Source organism: Eulemur rufifrons, chromosome 17 (genome assembly GCF_041146395.1).
Source record: "Eulemur rufifrons isolate Redbay chromosome 17, OSU_ERuf_1, whole genome shotgun sequence".
Lineage (NCBI taxonomy): Eukaryota > Metazoa > Chordata > Mammalia > Primates > Lemuridae > Eulemur > Eulemur rufifrons.
Window position 1 is genome coordinate 46,640,033 of NC_090999.1, and position 17,889 is coordinate 46,657,921.

General features: G+C 38.4%; 2 protein-coding genes across 2 annotated transcripts in view; one reads left to right on the forward strand and one right to left on the reverse strand.

Annotated features, from left to right (window-relative positions):
* The window catches only part of MRPS27 (mitochondrial ribosomal protein S27), an 88,058-nt gene extending 72,507 nt beyond the window's left edge, over positions 1 to 15,551 (reverse strand). The window contains exons 1-2 of the mRNA XM_069492046.1: positions 15,479 to 15,551; positions 9,527 to 9,604 (exon numbers count right to left, since the gene is read on the reverse strand). Of these exons, the coding sequence (XP_069348147.1) occupies positions 9,527 to 9,604; positions 15,479 to 15,551 (151 nt within the window). The remainder of the gene's footprint in view (positions 1 to 9,526; positions 9,605 to 15,478) is intronic.
* A 154-nt stretch (positions 15,552 to 15,705) lies between these two features.
* The window catches only part of PTCD2 (pentatricopeptide repeat domain 2), a 33,252-nt gene continuing 31,068 nt past the window's right edge, over positions 15,706 to 17,889 (forward strand). Inside the window, exons 1-2 of the mRNA XM_069492127.1 lie at positions 15,706 to 15,820; positions 17,163 to 17,255. Of these exons, the coding sequence (XP_069348228.1) occupies positions 15,709 to 15,820; positions 17,163 to 17,255 (205 nt within the window). The 5' untranslated portion in view covers positions 15,706 to 15,708. The remainder of the gene's footprint in view (positions 15,821 to 17,162; positions 17,256 to 17,889) is intronic.

Below are 17,889 nucleotides of genomic sequence, written 5' to 3' on the forward strand. Positions count from 1 at the left end.
ATACAGGCTATTATTGTCCTTCCAGAAAAAGTGATCTTGAAAACACCGGCTGAAACTGTGCTTTTGTTTCCCACATTTTAGAATAAAAACAGGACAAATGACATAAATTAAGCATTGAAGTAACAGAAAGAAGTACAGAAAATTAACCTAGGAACCAACTTGGATATAGAGTTTTAGATTTCCTTCTATTTGTCTGTCACCAGGAGATTTAAAACAAATAGATCCAATAAAGGGAAAATATGAAAGCAAGATTTGTATACACATATACTAAGAAAATGAGGATAAAGGAGGATGACATGTACAAGTCAGACCCATCTTTAGAACTGCCAGAAGATGGTAAATATGAAAATTAGGAAATGAATAGATGTCACAGAGATGCAAATATGGAATTGGCAACATTAGGAAAGCAGACTTCAGAAAATCTCCCTCAGGCCTCAAGAGCAGGATTTAAAATATTGGTACAAGTCAAAAGCCTCCATAGCCAAAATGACACAGCAAAACTAAGCCTCTGCTAAAATGGGAGAAGTATCTGTAAAAGACAGACCTGAATTCAAATGTGTCAATGGTATATAGTACTCTTTGGATTCAAAGAGGAAGTTAACAAAAAAAACAGACAAAGCAAAACAGTAACCAAAACCAAAAGATATCCCTTACTTTGTGATTACTCAAATTGAAAAATTAGGAAAAAAAATTTAATTCAGGAAGGCTCGTGAATCCAATTCAGCTTAAGTCACCTGGGCCCTTAGTGCCCAGCAGAGTGACTCAAGTGAACTTCCTCTCATGGAGCCAAGGGAGCCATCAGGCCTCCCTCCTACCAGTACCCTACCCAGTTCCCCAGTAGTTTTCTCCTATTCACTGTGGGCCCCATTTTGCAATTCAACAGCTGCTAACTGGTTAATGCTAACTTTCATCTTGTACCTCCCCAACACATCTGTAAGTTACTGGAGGAGTTTTGGAGACAATGCTTTAATTCAGTGTTTATTTTAGCCGGAGGGAAGCACAGTAAAGAAACATTCAAAAACTGAAATCTTCTGACTGAAGTAGGAAAGCCCAAGAACTCCTATAGCTCTACACAGCACAGTTGGAGAACTATGGCCCTATCAATAAAAATATCAACTGCAATGGATTAAAATGTCTCAACTATTTAAATCCATGTGTTCATTAATGCCATTAATAAATGAGAAAGAACAATAGAATTGAAATAGCAATAGTTTGCCGCTCCTAATGAAATAATGGATCTAAGCAATGATCATGAATGGCTTTTAAAATGGCAGAGGGACAACTAAATGCTATGTGCTTCCTGACAAAAGTAAACACTTCCTATGAAGTATTCATGCCAAAAGAAAAAGAAAAAAAGAACGAAAAACAAGCCCTGAATCTGATCAAGGCCTTTTTCACCAACTACCAGTTTTATAGGACATATGGAAGGTAGAGGAACACATTAAACACCACCATAAGGATGAAATCAGCAAATCTAGAATATGGGAAACTCTATAAAACACCTGTTTTCTTCAACAAATAAATTGCAAGAAAGAGAGAATGAAACCTATAGATTAAAAGACACAAGAGACATCTCAACACACTGCAATGTATGGACCTTATTTGGATCCCACTGTAACAAACTATAAATTTAAAAAAGAAATTTGTAAGACATTTGGAAAATGTGAATACTGATGAAATATTTAATGATGTTATGGAATTACTAATTTTATGAGAATGGTATTATAGTTATGTTTTAAAAAATCCTTATCTTTTAGAGGTATGTTCAAAACACATAAAATGATTTCATAATTGGGATTTGTTAAAAAGTAATCTGGTGAGGAGGTCGGGGTTGATGAAAAAACATTGGCAGGGAATTGATAACTGTTAAAGCTGAGTGACAGTATATGGAGGTTTATACTACTCTCTCTCTAGTTTTGTATATGCTTCTATAAAAAAGATTTAAATAGAAGCAAGAGAAGGGGGATACTTATCAACCAATTGTATTGTACAGGCATTATTTGGATCCTGATTCAACCAAACCATTAATTAAAAAAAAAATTTAGGAGAGTATCAGGGATATTTGAACACCAGATAGTTCATGATATTGAAATGATTGTCAGTATTTTAGGTGTGATAATGGCATTTAAAATCATCCTTATCTTTTGGAGATATGTATCAAAATATTCACAGATGAAATGATTTGCTGCCTGGGATTTGCCTCAAAATAATCCGAAGGATCGGGATGGGTAAGCAGTAGAAGTAGAGATAAAATAAAGATTGGCTATAAGCTGGTAATTGCTGAAACCAGATGATGGATAAAGGGAATTCCTTATACTGTTCTCTCTACTTTTGCACATGTTAAGCGTTTTAAAAAATTAATCTGTAGTATCAGAAGTCAGGATAATGGTTACCTTTGAAGAGAAAGGTGGGGGCCACAACAAGAGCTTCTGGAGTGGTAGAAATGTTCTATTTCCTACACAGGCTTGTTCACTTTGTGATAATTCATCGACATACATATTATGATTTGTACATTTTTGTATGTATATTACACTGCAAAAAAAAAAAGTATTTTTAAAAAGGAAGAATTCTACTACTTTAATGCAAAGAGAAGACCCCATGGCACTCAGGTACTATTACACTGCAATCACTGAGAAAGCTTTTTTTGAGCGGAAGGCAACAGAATACCGTATAACCCCAAGCTAATGTTAGGCTCTAGCCTCAGTTTCCTCCACTCTGAAGTGGAATAATAGCAGCTGCTTTGCCGGCTGCTGTGAGCATTAAACAGGATGGTGCGTGAGAAACGCTTAGCACAGAGGATGGCACACAGTTGGCACCGAACGAGGGCTGCATTCTGGCTGTCAAGTCCGAAGGCCTGCCTAATTGCTGTGTCGGTACATCGCACCAAGAAGCAGTACTGCAACCTTCAAGCTGTCAACGGTAATAAACTTTCCTTATACTGGGGGCCGGGAAGATGCCCAGTAGCCCGCCCCGAAAGGCACTAACAGAAAACCACTAATGAGACTGAAGACAGGAGACCCCAGAACCAAATGCCCATTCAGACGCAGGCCGGAACGTTTCTGCCGAGGTATTCCCTGGCTGGAGGCGAAATCCTCCAGGACACGGAAGCCCACCCCCACACCCTGGCACCTCCCCTTGCGGCCACGCTATCCAATGGGGGCCGGAGGAATGAATGCCTCATATCTGCCCTCCTCACTCCCCCAATCAGCGAGCCCGCTCCGGGCACCTCACGGCCCTGCAGCTCACGGCGTCCAATCGCCGCGCTCCACATGCTGGCCCGCCCTATGCGCACGCGCACGCTACTCAAAGGCCTGCGCTCTGTGCCCGGCTTCCTGGCTGGGCGGCGGCTTCTCACAGAGGCTATACTGCCATCTGCTGCCCGATCTTTAGGCAGCCAGCGACAGGCGCCCTCCTGGACCACCCCGTGCGGCCTCACTGCCCAGTGCCAGCAGTAGTCGAATCCAAACACTCAAACATTAGGGAAAGCAAGTAGTAATGTCACGTAGAAGAGAATAGTCTGTTTGAATGAGATCCTGTAACAGTTACATTCTATTACACGGTAGGAAAAATAACCTCTCAAAAGGCCTCTTTTTATTCCAAGAAACTTGAGTTCCAAAACCTTATTTCACCTCACACATTTTATATTTTATACATGGGTAAAATCAGGGGGCCTAGGCACTCACTCATTCATTCCAGATATTTCTAGAGCACCTACTATCTGCCAGGCACTGAGGCAGGCATCATCATCATCTCTAATTTATAGGTACAACAACCCAGGGACAGGTGAAAGCCACAGAACTAAGATTCAGACCCAGATGTCTGTCTCCCAAGTGCAGACTTTTCACATCACACTACATTAGGAAAGCTCAAAGTGCTGCAAGAATATAAGGCAGGAAAAATCAATTCTGACTGCACAGAGATTCAGGATGTACGTACGGAGGGTATTCTAGGCAGAGAGGACAGTGGCCACAGTGGCAGGAAAGAATTCAGTAATTGGTAGCTAGGACTGCTTTTCTAATTACTTCCATGTGATATTTATGCATTACAGATAATTATGCTCATTCTTTGGCAAATACCTTCTGCTCACTCAGGTATCCGTGACAATGTTCCCCTGGATTTGTGTGACTAGACCCAACACCAAGACACCAAACATAGTGGCCTCATCTCCACATCTTTCCTTCATACCTCAGAAAGTGTTAATAAGCTTTCTTGGAATTCATCATTCCCGTATCTGTACTTCAAGAGCACTTTGCTTATAATTCATATATGGCACATCAGAACAAGCCTTGCTGTATAATTACTTGAGTCCATGTTGGTCTTATTACTAGAACAGTGGTTCCCAAAAGGAGCAGTATTGGCACCACAGGGCATTTTAGAGTACGTGGGGGTATTTTTTGACTGTCACAATGACAGGAAGCCATTGCTGGCATTTAATGGGCAGAAGACAGGAAAATTAGATGACCTACAATGCTGAAATAGTCCCATACATCAAAACATTGTCCCTGTGGGGAGCCAGGGCTCTCAGTATAGACAATCATATGGGAATGAACTTGAATTGGAGGTATTGGTATGAACTCATTATTTCTAAAATATGTATGTATGTGTATATGCTGTGAAATTTTTCCCAGCTCTGTCTACTGAATGGGCCAAGAAGCAAAAATTCCATGGTAGCAAAAGGACAATTGGCACCTATATCTTGGTTTCTAAGGCCATTCCTCACCAGAAGGAACCAGAGCTCCTCAGAGAAATGTTTGATTCCAGGACTAGGTCAGAAAAGATAAAAGATGAGCCCAGAACAACTTGTTATATGAGAAAGTAAGGAAGATATAAAAGAAGGAGGTTGGAGGGGATGGATGGAAGCCAGCTTGAAAAGGCTTCTATTAGCCAAATCTGGGACAACTGGACCACGAAAATAATTACGGATGGTAATGAGTCATTTAAAAAAAATCCATGAATTGATGAGATTTAAACATAATGTATGATAAACAGATGAAAAAAAGAGAAAAGGAAGGGTTCTTGCTTACAGTAGAATACTGAGTGCTAACTAGTAAATCTGAAAGAATTGTTAAGAGTTGGAAAATCATCACTTTGCAACAATCATAGTAAAGATGCAGGCTAGAAGCCATGAATGGAAGGTAAATCTCAGAGGAAACTTTTGATTAGCAGCAGGATATTTGCCCTGTATTAAAGTGTCTCCCTATAGCCTATTAATCAGAATATAACAATACAATAGAGAAATCAGACACAGCTAACTAGATGATCAAAGTTGGCATACAGATATCAGGCATGACTAGATGTGATACCCTGACAGGGACACAATAGCACTGAGAGTATTCTGTCTGGGGAAGCATGAATCTAATCATGAGAAAATAGCAGACAAATCCAAAAAGATGAATATTCTATTAAAAAAAGAGACTGTATTCTAAAATAATGACAATGCATAGGAAACAAAGAAAGGATAAGGAACTATTTCAGATTAAAGGATACTAAAGACACCTAACAACTAAATGGAACATGTGATCCTAGACTGGATCCCGTATTGGAGGAGGAAAAATGTTATAAAGCTGTGGTTCCCCAACCCTTGGACTAGTTAGGGACTGCGCTGCAGAGCTCCCCACCCCAACCCCGTCTGTGGAAAAACTGTCTTCTATGAAACTTGGGGGTGGGGGGTGTACAATAGAAGTTGAGCAGTAGGCATGCAAGCAAACTTCATCTGTATTTACAGCTGCTCACCATCACTCCTATCACTGCCTGAGCTGTCTACCCCCACCCCTTCGTGGAAAAACTGTCTTCCATGAAACTGGTCCCTGGTGCCAAAAAGGTTGGGGACCACTTCTGTAAAGGACATTTTTGGGTCAACTGACAAAGATATGAATAGTAGATTAAAGTATGACATTAATGTTAAGATTTCTGATGTTGGTAACCATGCTATGGTTATATAACAGGATATCGTTACCTCAGGTAAAGTACACTGAAGTATTCAGGATAAACGGCTACAATACACGCAACAAACTTTCAAATGACTAAAAAAGTATGTAAAAATATATATATGTATATATGTGTGTGTATGTATGTATATATACATATATATATATATATAGAGAGAGAGAGAGAGAGAGATGAAAAGCAAACACAAATGAATCAAAATGGTAACAACAGGTGAATCTGGGTAAAGGTAGTACTATGGTTTGAATATTTGTCCCCTCCAAACTCATGTTGAAATTTAACCCCCAAAGTGGCAGTATTCAGAGGTGGGGCCTTTAAAAGGTGATTGGGTCATGAGGGCTCTGCCCTCATGAATGAACTAATCCATTCATGGACTAATGGGTTAATGGATTATCATGGTTGTGGGACTAATGACTTTATAAGAAGAGGACTAGAGACCTGAGCTGGCGCACTCAGCCGCCTTGCCATGTGATGCCCCGTGCCACCTCTGTACTCTGCAGAGTCCCCACCAGCAAGAAAGCCCTCACCAGATGCAGTCTCTTGACCTTCCTACCCTCCATAACTGTAAGGAATAAATTCCTTTTCTTTATAAATTACCCAGTTTCAGATATTCTGTTATAAGCAACAGAAACAGACTAAGGTATATAGTTCTTTGTAATTTTTTTGTAAGTTTAAAATTATTTCCAAATAAAAAGTTAAAAAAATTTGCCCCACATACCATGCCATCTGTGAATGGCATTCACACAGCTAGAAAAATCTGTTTATAATTAACAGAACTCCATTTTACATACAAAGTATTTTTTTATAATTGAAAATAAGCTGAATTTTCCATAAGTGAACTTTCACATAAATTGAGAGAAGACAGACCTTTGAATCATTCAGAACTTTACCAAGTGCTGTGAATTTTATTAGTAAAATTATGTCAACATAATGCTACTCCTAATATTTGAATTCACCAGTATATATACCACATCAGTACCCATCTACGTGTTCATAGGGATGCTACATTTAAGTGCAAGCATTTAGCTACTTCATAGTTTCTTTTCATAGTGTAGTTTTGCCTAAGCATTTACTTATATATTGAAATATGAGGGGTCTTCAAAAAGTTTAGGGAAAATGCATATTATGAAAAAACTATGATAGAGCTCAAGAGTTTTTTGTACCAAAATAAACTCATACTAACTTGTTATAACATGTCTGCACAGGATCTAATTTGAGGCACTATGAAGTATAAGACATTAGTTTGAAAAGAGCCCTTGTCAGAGCAACATGAATTCTGCTAAAATTGAAGAAAGAACAAACATCAAATTTATGATGAAGCTTGGATGGAAGAATGGTGAAATCATTGCTGCTTTACAAAAAGTTTTTGGGGACAATGCCCCAAAGAAATCAGCAGTTTACAAATGAATAACTTGTTTTAAGAAGGAATAAGAGAATGTCGAAGATAAAGCCTGCAGTGGCAGACTATCCATATCAATTTGTAAGAAAAAATTAATATTGTTCATGCCCTAGTTGAAGAGGGCTGACAATTAACAGCAGAAACAATAGCCAACACCACAGACATCTCAATTGGTTCAGCTTACAAAATTCTCACTGAAAAATTAAAGCTGAGCAAAGTTTCCACTGGATAGATGCCAAAACCCCTACGCCCAGATCAGCTGCAGACAATAGCAGAGCTTTCATTAGAAATTTTAAACAAGTGGGATCAAGATCCTAAAGCATTTCTTCCAAGAATTGTAACAAGAGATGAAATGTAGCTTTACCAGTATGATCCTGAAGACAAAGCACAAAAAAGCCATGGCACCAGGAGGTAGAAGTCCAGTCAAAGCAAAAGGGGACCAGTTAAGAACAAAGGTCATGGCAACAGATTTTTGGGATGCTCAAGGCATTTTGCTTGTTGGGTTCCTGGAGGGCCAAAGAACAATAACATCTGCTTATCGTGGAGAGTTTTAAGAAAGTTAGCCAAAGCATTAGCAGAGTCCTTCACCACAACAATGCTCCTACTCATTCCTCTCATCAAACTGGGGTAATTTTGGAGAGTTTTGATGGAAAATCTTCAAGCACCCACCTTATAATCCTGATTTGGCAACTTCTGACTTCTCTTTGTTTCTTGTTTCCTAATCTTAAAAAAATCTTTACAGGGTATCTATTTTTCTTTGGTTAATAATGTAAAAAAGACTGCATTGACATAGCTAAATTCCCAGAACCCTCAGTTCTCTAAGGATAAACTAAAGAGCTGGTATCATTGCTTACAAAAGTGTCTTGACCTTGATGGAGCTTATGTTGATATAAAGTTTATCTTTTTTATTTGTGTCTTTTAATTCTATTTTTCCCACAAACTTTTAAAAGTCTCCTTGTATATATTATTTATTGTAAGTTTCCTTCCTTCGGTTTCTCCTTTGTATCATAAGGGAATTATATTGATTTTAAAATATGTATAGATAGATATTATGTATGAATTTAATTTCAGGATAATTTTTAAAAGAGTATTATAAAGTATTTGTTATAAAAAGGTTATCCTGAGTCTCTTAAAGTGAGACTCTTATAGGGAGACTGTTCCTTATGATTATCTTCAGATCTTCCACAGCTCTGCTTTGGCTGGCCCCTGCCCACGCAGCCATTCCAGAGTTCAAAATCAACTCTGCTTGTGCGATCACGTTATCAGGGAAGAAAATGATGATTTCTTTGACAACTATAATAACGTATCCATTACAGACAGCAGTGTTCTCTACGCTTACAGGAAGAATCCATAAACACAAGGGGACTTTATTCTTATCTGACATAAGCCAAAAAAAAAAAAAAAAACCACAAAAAAAAACACCCCAAATCTGGGGGAAAATATTAGATCAGCACTGGAATCAATCCAAAAATTACATCAGGCTCTTAAAACTATCACCAATGTATTTACTTTATCAATGTTCTGATGATGTTATATATACTAAAAGGGCAGGCAGAACCAAAAGTCTGAAGTATGTATGTTTTTAAAAAGTGCTCATAAGGTCAGTGATTTCTTTTGGGCCTTGGTATTTTACAAAAGAAAGGCTGTTCTCTGTGTAATATGACATAGAGAATAGGGGAAAAGAAGTATAATTGGGAGCCCATTGCCTGGGAAGATGTTAGTCAACTATCTTCCCTGAATGCTTACATGAGATTCTAACATTGCTTTCAAACCTCTCACCTTGTAAGGAAATAGAGAAGAGTCAAAAAGGGCTCTGAAGACCACAAGAGAAGTTAGGAAAGTGAAGAGATTGACAATAAAAAAGGATGAAAGTATAAAATACAAAATTCTGTAAAACAGAGACAGGCTGCATAAAGACCATATGATAAAAATGGACAAAAAAGAAAAGAATTGTTGTTTACCTAATTTAAGGAGACTATCAAGGCAAAAAACGAAATATTAGAAATGGACAGCAGAAATGATTCTGCCATGTAGAAAAGTCTAATTCTTTTTAAGACTTAAAATGTGCTTACCTGAAATGAATCATCATAAAAGCATAATTTCATATATACATCACATGAGTATATAATGGTAAACATGGAATGACTGAAAATGACCCATAACAGCTCAATAGGTACCTACCAAGGTGACAATCTTCTTTTTCTCTTGTTTCCCATTTGTGGCTGTCCACATATGCTGCAGAAAGCAGGCATCTTTTACCTGAGGAAAAAAACAATTACTTAAACAGGCACAGTTTCACAGATTCATTTTATGTATCTATTTTATTAAACATGCCTTTGTTATATTTTCAACTACTGGATCATATATTTTAAAAATTCTAATATAATATTACAACCAATACTGTACAGTTCACAATTCAGTTCATAACAAAATGCATCCAAACTCTAACAAGTAGAGGATACAAAGAAACTGAAAATTTGCACTGTAATTTTAAGGGTAAAAATGCTGATCATTTTGTTCCTATAACTTTAGGGCTAGCAGACATGTGTTGCCACTAAAATTTAGCCCAGGTGAACTCTAGAACTAACTTCCTCTTAGAACTCCAAAACACCTGCTGACTGTTGCTTAACTCATAAATTGAATGCCTAATTTAGTCCTAAAAACATTTCCATCTGACGTGAGTCTACATATTTACCCCAATTTCACATAAAGCATAAACATTTCCATCTGACTTGAGTCTGCATATTTACCCCAGTTTCACATAAAGCTGGTCACCTTACCCAGCACCCTAGCTGTAAATAAGAGAAATCCCCTAAACCAACTTTGAGGTAACACACAAGATGCATAGCTGTATTCCTAGCACCTGGCACAATGCTTGGCCTATAGCAATGTTCAATAAACATGAGCCCAAGGAATGAATGAGAAAGAATGAATGGCAAGTTCACCAAAATTAAAAACTTTTGTGCTTCAAACGACAGTCTCAGGAAAGTGAAAGTACAATCCACAGAACAGGAGAATATATTTGCAAATCATTTATCTAAAAGGGACTTGTATCCAAAATATACAACTAACTCCTACAATTCAAAAATAAAAAAGATAACCCAAATGAAAAATGGGCAAAGGATTTGAACGGACATTTCTAAAAATATATACACATGCAAATAGCCACTGAGCACATGAAAAGATGCTTAAGATCATCTGCCATTAGAGAAATGTAAAACAAAATCACCTGGACATACCATAGCACATTCACTACAATAACTATACTCAAAATGCAGACAATGACAGCTGTTGGAGAGGCTGCAGAGAAACTAGAAAGTCATACATTCCTGGTGAGTATGTAAAATGTGCAGCTGCTTTAGTAAATAGTTTGGAAGTTCCTCAAAATGTGAACATGATGACCCAGAAATGCCATTCCTAGGTATATTACCAAGAAAAATGAAAACTCCTGTCCACACAAAATTTATACACAAAAGTTCACAGCAGTATTATTCATAGTAGGCAAAAAATGAAAACAATCCAAATATCCATCAACTGATGAATGGGTAAACAAAATGTGGTATTTCCTTATAATGGAATATTATTTGGCAATTAAAAAATTGATACATGCTACAACATAGATGAACCTCAAAAACATTATGCTAAGTGAAAAAGATGCCAGTTACGAAAGGCCACATATTATATGATTCCATTTCCAGAAAAGGCAAATCTATAGAGACAGAAGGTAGACAGTGGTTGTCTAAGGCTAGGGGTGGGGATGCAGGTTGGGGGAGATGGGAAATGATTGGAATTTCTTTCCGGGGGTGATGGAAATTTCCTAAAATTGATTGTGGTGATGGCTACACAACTGTGAATATACTTAAAACCACTGAATTGTATACTTTAAATGGGTGAATTGTATGGCATGTGTATTATATCTCAATAATTCCGTTTAAAAAAAGGGGGGGCTGGGTGTGGTGGCATGCATCTGTAGTCCCAGCTACTCAGGAGGCTGAGGTGGGAGGATTGCTTAAGCCCACGAGTTTGAGGTTACAGTGAGCTATAACTGGACCACTGCATTCCAGACTGGGGGGTGGGGGGGTTGGGTAGGGGAGAGGAGAGGGAAGAGAGAGACATTATTTCTTAAGAAAAAAAAAGGGGGGGAAACTGGAATGAATGGCAGATAATTACCTCGAGGTCACAGAAGACCATGGCCAAACATTATTAGATGGCCGGGGGGCTGATTAAACACAATATTGGAGTACTATTGGTATTCTCTATCTTCCAACTAGAACAAATAAACAAATATAAACATCTGTGTGAATTTATATATAATCCAATCCTTCCATTACCTTAAGCATAGATCAGACCTTTGCTAGAATACATCTAAATTTGAGTTCTAAAACTTAAACAATGACCAGACAGTAAGAAAAGGTTTCCTAAGACTGTTTTAAAAGGGAAACTAAGATATTTTTAAAAATTGTAACTATTTCAGTGCCTACCTTTCAAATGGATTGTAATTTTTAAAAAATTAGATGTAATTTAGACTGCATTTCAATAGAAACGTTATTAATTATTAATTATATTCCCAGATCTACCAAGAGGGATGAATAAAAAGCCCATGGCATTATGTTAGGTATATAGCTGTCTACCAATTCAGAAGTAAAGAGATCTGAGTTTTAGTTTGAGTTTTACCTGCTATTAAAAAATTTCAGATCCTGCAGTTGCAAATGAAGCTAAATTAGATATCACCTAGATAGGCTGGGTGATATCTAAGGTCCCTATATTCTCTGACAGCCTTTGACACAGAACCAATTCAGATGACTCAATCATAATTGACAGCAGCATTTCTATGCAAACTGAATTCCAAATTCTAAAACAAGGAAGATCTTTCCTTTCAGTGGGGAACAATGGCAGCCCTTCTCTATGTGACGATGAGCTGAGAAGAGGCTATGAAGCTACATACGGTCGTCCCTGGGCATCCTGGAGGGGTTGGTTCCAGGCCTTCCCGCTCAGATATCAAAAACTGAGGATGCTCAAGTCCCTTATAGTGGTGTAGTATTTGTATATAACCTATGCAACCTGCCCTATACTTTAAATCATCTCCAGATTACCTATAATATCTAATATTAATACAATGTAAATGCTATGTAAATAGTTGTTATACCATATTTTTACAATGTAATAATAATGCAATATAACAAAATGTTGTATTACTTTTTTATTCTTGTATTGTTATTTTTGGTTTTTTAAAATATTTTTGAGCCACAGTTGGTCAAACCCACAGATGCAGAACCCTCATATACAGAGGGTCAACTATATTCTAGGCTACCAGCAACTTGCTTATTCTCTAATTATTACCATCTCTTATTCTCTACATCTTCATTCTAGCAGTCTATATTTTGGAGTCAGAAAAGACAATATCTAAATCATTGCTGAGCAGAGTTTTGAACTGGGACATAAAAAGCTGGGGAGGTGATGGTGGGAAAGGGCAGAACTCCCAGAATGCCCTCTGCATGCTGTTGTTCAAGGGAACCACATGAACTGAAGAGAAAATAAATCAGGAGTAGCCAATTTACAAAAGGTAAGCCCAGCAACATTTATTTACATATGTGGGTGTGTGTGCATTTTTCTATTTTAAAAGAAATAATGGGTAATCATTCTCCATCTCTGTTAAGGGTATAAAGAAAAGAAATGGAAGAATGAAGAATTTAAATTTGACAAACAGAAAGTTTTCCCAATAGAAACCAATGACAAATATAGAAATAAATTGCCAAGTATGATAGGCAGAATAACGGCCTCCCAAAGATGTCCATATCCCATTCCCCAGAACCTATGAATATGTTAGGTTACATGGCAGAGGGGAATTAAGTTGCAGATGGAATTAAGATTGCTAATCAGTGGATCTTAAATTGGGAGTAGTCAGGATTATCCAGAAGGGCCCAGTGTAATCACAAGGGTCCTTTAAAGAAAGAAGAGTGTGTTGGTCAGGATGATGTGTGAAGGACAGAGTGATGTGAAGACTTGACTGGCCATTGGTCACCTTGAAGGTGAAGAAAGCGGACCATGGCCCAAGGAATGCAAGTGATCTCTAGAATATGGAAAATGGATCCTATCCAACACCTTGATTTTTAGCACAGTAAAATCCATGTCAGACTTCTGACCAGAATTGTAAGATAATAAATCTGTGTTTTAAGCCACTTTGTGGTAATCTGCTACAGCAATAATAGGAAAATAATATACCAATACAGACATGCCATTTTCTTTTTCATATACCCCAGTGGATAAAGGACATTCCATTTTCTGTATGCCTTTTAAAGCAGGATGTTCATCTTTCTGAGAACTTTACAAATGATACCATTCAAAGTTCTTTCCATCCCTGTAAGCGTTAATTGGAAAGTCTGTATATTAACATTAAAACCAAAGAATGTCTATAAAGTCAGAGACAGAATTTAAGTGGAGTGGACAATAGCAAAATGGGACACCTAGATCAGATTCTCAAACTTTAATATGGATATTAGTCTCATTAACATGTAGATTCTGATTCAGTAGGGCTGGGTGGGGACAGATTCTGCATTGTAACAATTTCCCAGGGCATGATAATGATGCTAGTCCTCAGACCACACCTGAATTAACAAGATGGATTGACCTCAGTCTCATAGATTTAGGTCTCTGAGCCTGTTTAATCCCACTCTGAATATACCACTCAAGAGTATATACAAACTTTTGTTGATGCTGCTTACCTTTCAGTTAGTCAGCTATTGCTTGGGTCAACAATATTCTTTAAGATAATCATCCATTACAAAAAGAAATGTTTTCTCCATTTAATTCTGAAAGACCTCCAAGGACCAGAATTTCCAAATTTGGTGAAAAATGACTGGCTCTATCCATATCCTTACACATTTTATAGTTATTTTGACCTTTGATCAAATGTCTCCAAACATTTTTTCTACTCAAAGGGAAATAGTATAATTGTGGAAACAGGCTTTAGAGTCACAAAGTCTAACTTTGAATCTTTGCCTTGCTAATAAATGCTATGAAAATCTGGGCAAATTATACAGTATCTCTGAGCTTCTTTCTTATATGTAAAATGGGGAAATAATGCCTATTTTGGTATTGTGGTTTATGTGAGGGCATATGTTAATGTCCCAATATCCGCTATGTAACAGGTGCCCAATAAGTTTTTTCCCTCTTCATATATTTAAGTCACTTTTTAGTTCATCTCAGTTCATTTTCCTTTCATTCCCTTGATCATTTTAGCTGCCCTCCTCCATTCTGTTAAGTTCCCGTTAATATTTAATAGCTGTTTTAAAGAAGTGTGAGCAAGAAGGTGTGTTGTTTTTGTTTTTGTTTTTGTTTTTGTTTTAAATAGGGGCTAGAGGAAAATAGGGGCTAGTTGGAAAGAGGACATAAGCATTGGAAACATCAAGTGTGATTATTGCATTTTAATCATATAATCAAATATGTCTGTCAGGATTATGTGGTTAACGTTATTGCCAATTTGGCTTCTGTAAATACTTTAAAACTTTCAATGTTTTCATCATCAGGTCTACTAAGCAGGCTTTGAGCGGGCTGCCCTTCAATTCAGATATCAAAGTACTTTGCAAGTAACTATTAGCATTTATTACCTACACGTGGAAAACTATAGCAAAGAAAGGTCAATCAAGAGTTGTGCTCAAGGTCATCAGGTAAAGTGAGATTAACACTGAAAAATTCTCCCACGAAGTGAAGACTAGGGTCTGGCTAAGTGTAAGGTGGTGGGGAAAACGTCTATCGCCCCTCCAAAGAAACTTCAGAATGGAGAAAAATGTCAGAGCCCCAAAGGTGGCCACATTTGGGTTTTTCAGGGTCTACAAAAAGACAACCACTCTAACACAAAAATCCAGCAAATTATACGCAAAATCCCTCAAGCCATAACCTTCCTCTGCTCTTCACACCTTTGGAAGGACAGGTATTACTATTTTAAGAAAGGAGATAAATCAGAGACCTTAACTCCCCTTTTTCTGTGCTATCAAACACCCCCAAAAGTTTCTCTAGCAACCAGATTTCCAGGAGCATTTTCTCTCCTCTTGAAAGCCCATCACTCCCTTCACTCAAGGAACAGGGTCATTAGCGGCCTACTGAAACAGCCCCACCAAGGCAGCAGCCACCAACCTGCTGGAGAGATCTGAGGCAGAACCACTTTCCGCACCAGGAGCATTCCACGCCGTGCTATGGGGGCCGCCATCTTGGCGCATAGCAAACGGAAAGTCTGTTGGGGGCGGGGCGGGCAGAGGAAGGGGCGGGGTTACAGCCGAATTGGACGAATTCCGTCCGGCGTTCTTGGTGTGGCCGACGCCCCGCCCCTTTTCCCGGTTCCAGCCGCTGGTACGGTTCCGGAAAGTATGGCTGCCGCATTTCTGCCCTCGAGACGAGTTCCGCTGCGAGTGTTGCGGATTCCGTTGTATCCCGGGGTGGGAGGCTCCGGTTCCAGTTGCTGCCGCTGCTCTGTTGGAGGTATCGGCAGCCTCACTCCGTGGAAGGAGGGGAGGGATGGGAAAGAAGGGAGCGTTAGACCACAGCAGGCATCTTTTTGGAGGAATCACACACTGGCTGGAGCGCGCCTTCGCCCGCTGGTTGCGCGTGGATGCGGCGGTGGCCTCTGGGGGTCGTGGATGCCCTCAGTCCCTGGAAACCGAAGGACGGCTGGGGTCTTGCCCTTGGGGCTGTAGTGTACTCCCTAGGAGGGGGCGACATTGCTCTCCGGGTACATCCCTGCCCCCTTGGTACTTTTTTTTGCAGGGTATGAGAGCGGAGGTCTTAGACTCCCCTAGTTTGAAGCCTCAGTTCTGCTAACAATCTAAGAGACCTTGGGCAGGTCTCCTCGTTTTCAAAATTATTCCTTAGCATTTTTATGAAAAGGATAAAATCTGAAAATGCTAGTGAGTGATAATAAAAATATTCAACACTTTCTGTTAAGACATTATTTTGATGCATTTTACCTATATTAATTCTTTGGCTCTAGATAACACCCAGTGAAAGGGGTACCGTTCTTTTATGCATTTACAGAGGAAACATCGAGATTAAGTAATTTGCCCAAGATCAGAGAGAACTGGTAGGGGTGGGATTTGCACATGGCCAACAGCAGAGACCTGCTCTTGAGCACTTCCCTGGGACTGCCCTTCCATAAATAAATAGCAATTTTTATTGTTACCTTGTTATTACAGAACATAGAATTCTTTTAGTGGGTGATTCTTTGGCCAAACTTCATCCATTTTATCTCATTCACAGCTGAGGATCCCAAAGAAAGCATGATGTTTCCCAAATTACTAGGCTGTGATCAGTGATTTCTGATGTATCTTGAGGGTACTTAGAGACCAAGAGGCCATAACCCCCTCATTTCACAAATAACAAAACTGAGAGTTGCAGTGGTCACACTTCAGCTTTTTCCGTTACACAATATGCTTCTCCCTAGATAAGCCCAAACTAGATATGCCTGTTTTGCATTTAAATGTTAGCTATGTTTAATGCCCTTGTTACCCCTTAACCAGATGGCAAATGCCTATTTGTCCTTCAAATCCCAGCTTCCTGTCTACCAGTCCCCACATGCAGTTAATCACTACTAAGTCTTTTCACGCACACATATAAAAATTCTCTTGCCGAGGATTTACATTCTCTGGTAGTTTGGAAATGTTTTTTCCCACTAGGGTTACTGTCATATTAGTACCTGTCTAGATGGATCATTTATAATAGATGAAGATAAGATCAGTTAATTAGAGGCAATCAAGCTCTACTTATGTTATTTGCTAACTATAAAACAGCCAAAATGATTTTACTTTTTTCTTTTTCTAATTTTTAGCTAGAAGATACCTACTTACAGATAATATTATAAAATTAAAAGAATTTCAGCACAAGAAGGTGGCTGTTGCATATAGTCTTCATGGCACCAAAGGTAATGGAATCCATTAATTCTTTCATGGATCTGTAATTCAAGCTTCCTCTGTTTTTATCTCTATTCAGTGTCTCCTTCAGTTACCTCTCAGAAAAAATTGAGACCATTTATTCTACTGTCCTAGTCTACATTTACCTTTCATCTCACACTCTACTACTGCAAAGTCTACAGCTCTCCTCTTATCCCAGCTCCCATGATCCCAGAGAAATACTAAAACTAGTGCTACAGTTAGTCCTTTCTAGATCTATGTCACTGAAAGTATGGTTCGAGGAACAGCAGCATCCGCATCTACTGGGTAGTTGATAGAAATGTAGATAGAAAGACCCCAGATGATTTATATGTACAATAAAGTTTGAGAACTCTAGATGACTGGCTTTCCAACTTTTTGATGTAACCCTCCATGAAAACTGCATTTTATGTTGCAATCTCCAATACACACACATATATATCTATATATAAATGAAGTCAAATGAAACAAAAGTGCTATATGTGATGATACATTTTGATATTTTTCATTCTGTGCTGGGCAAGTCAATAGGATCAAAGATTTCTTAAACAAGAGAAGCTTGACTGTATGAAATCTGGGCTTTGCTTTGAAAATATTCAATGTATTTGGGGAATGTAGAGGAAATAG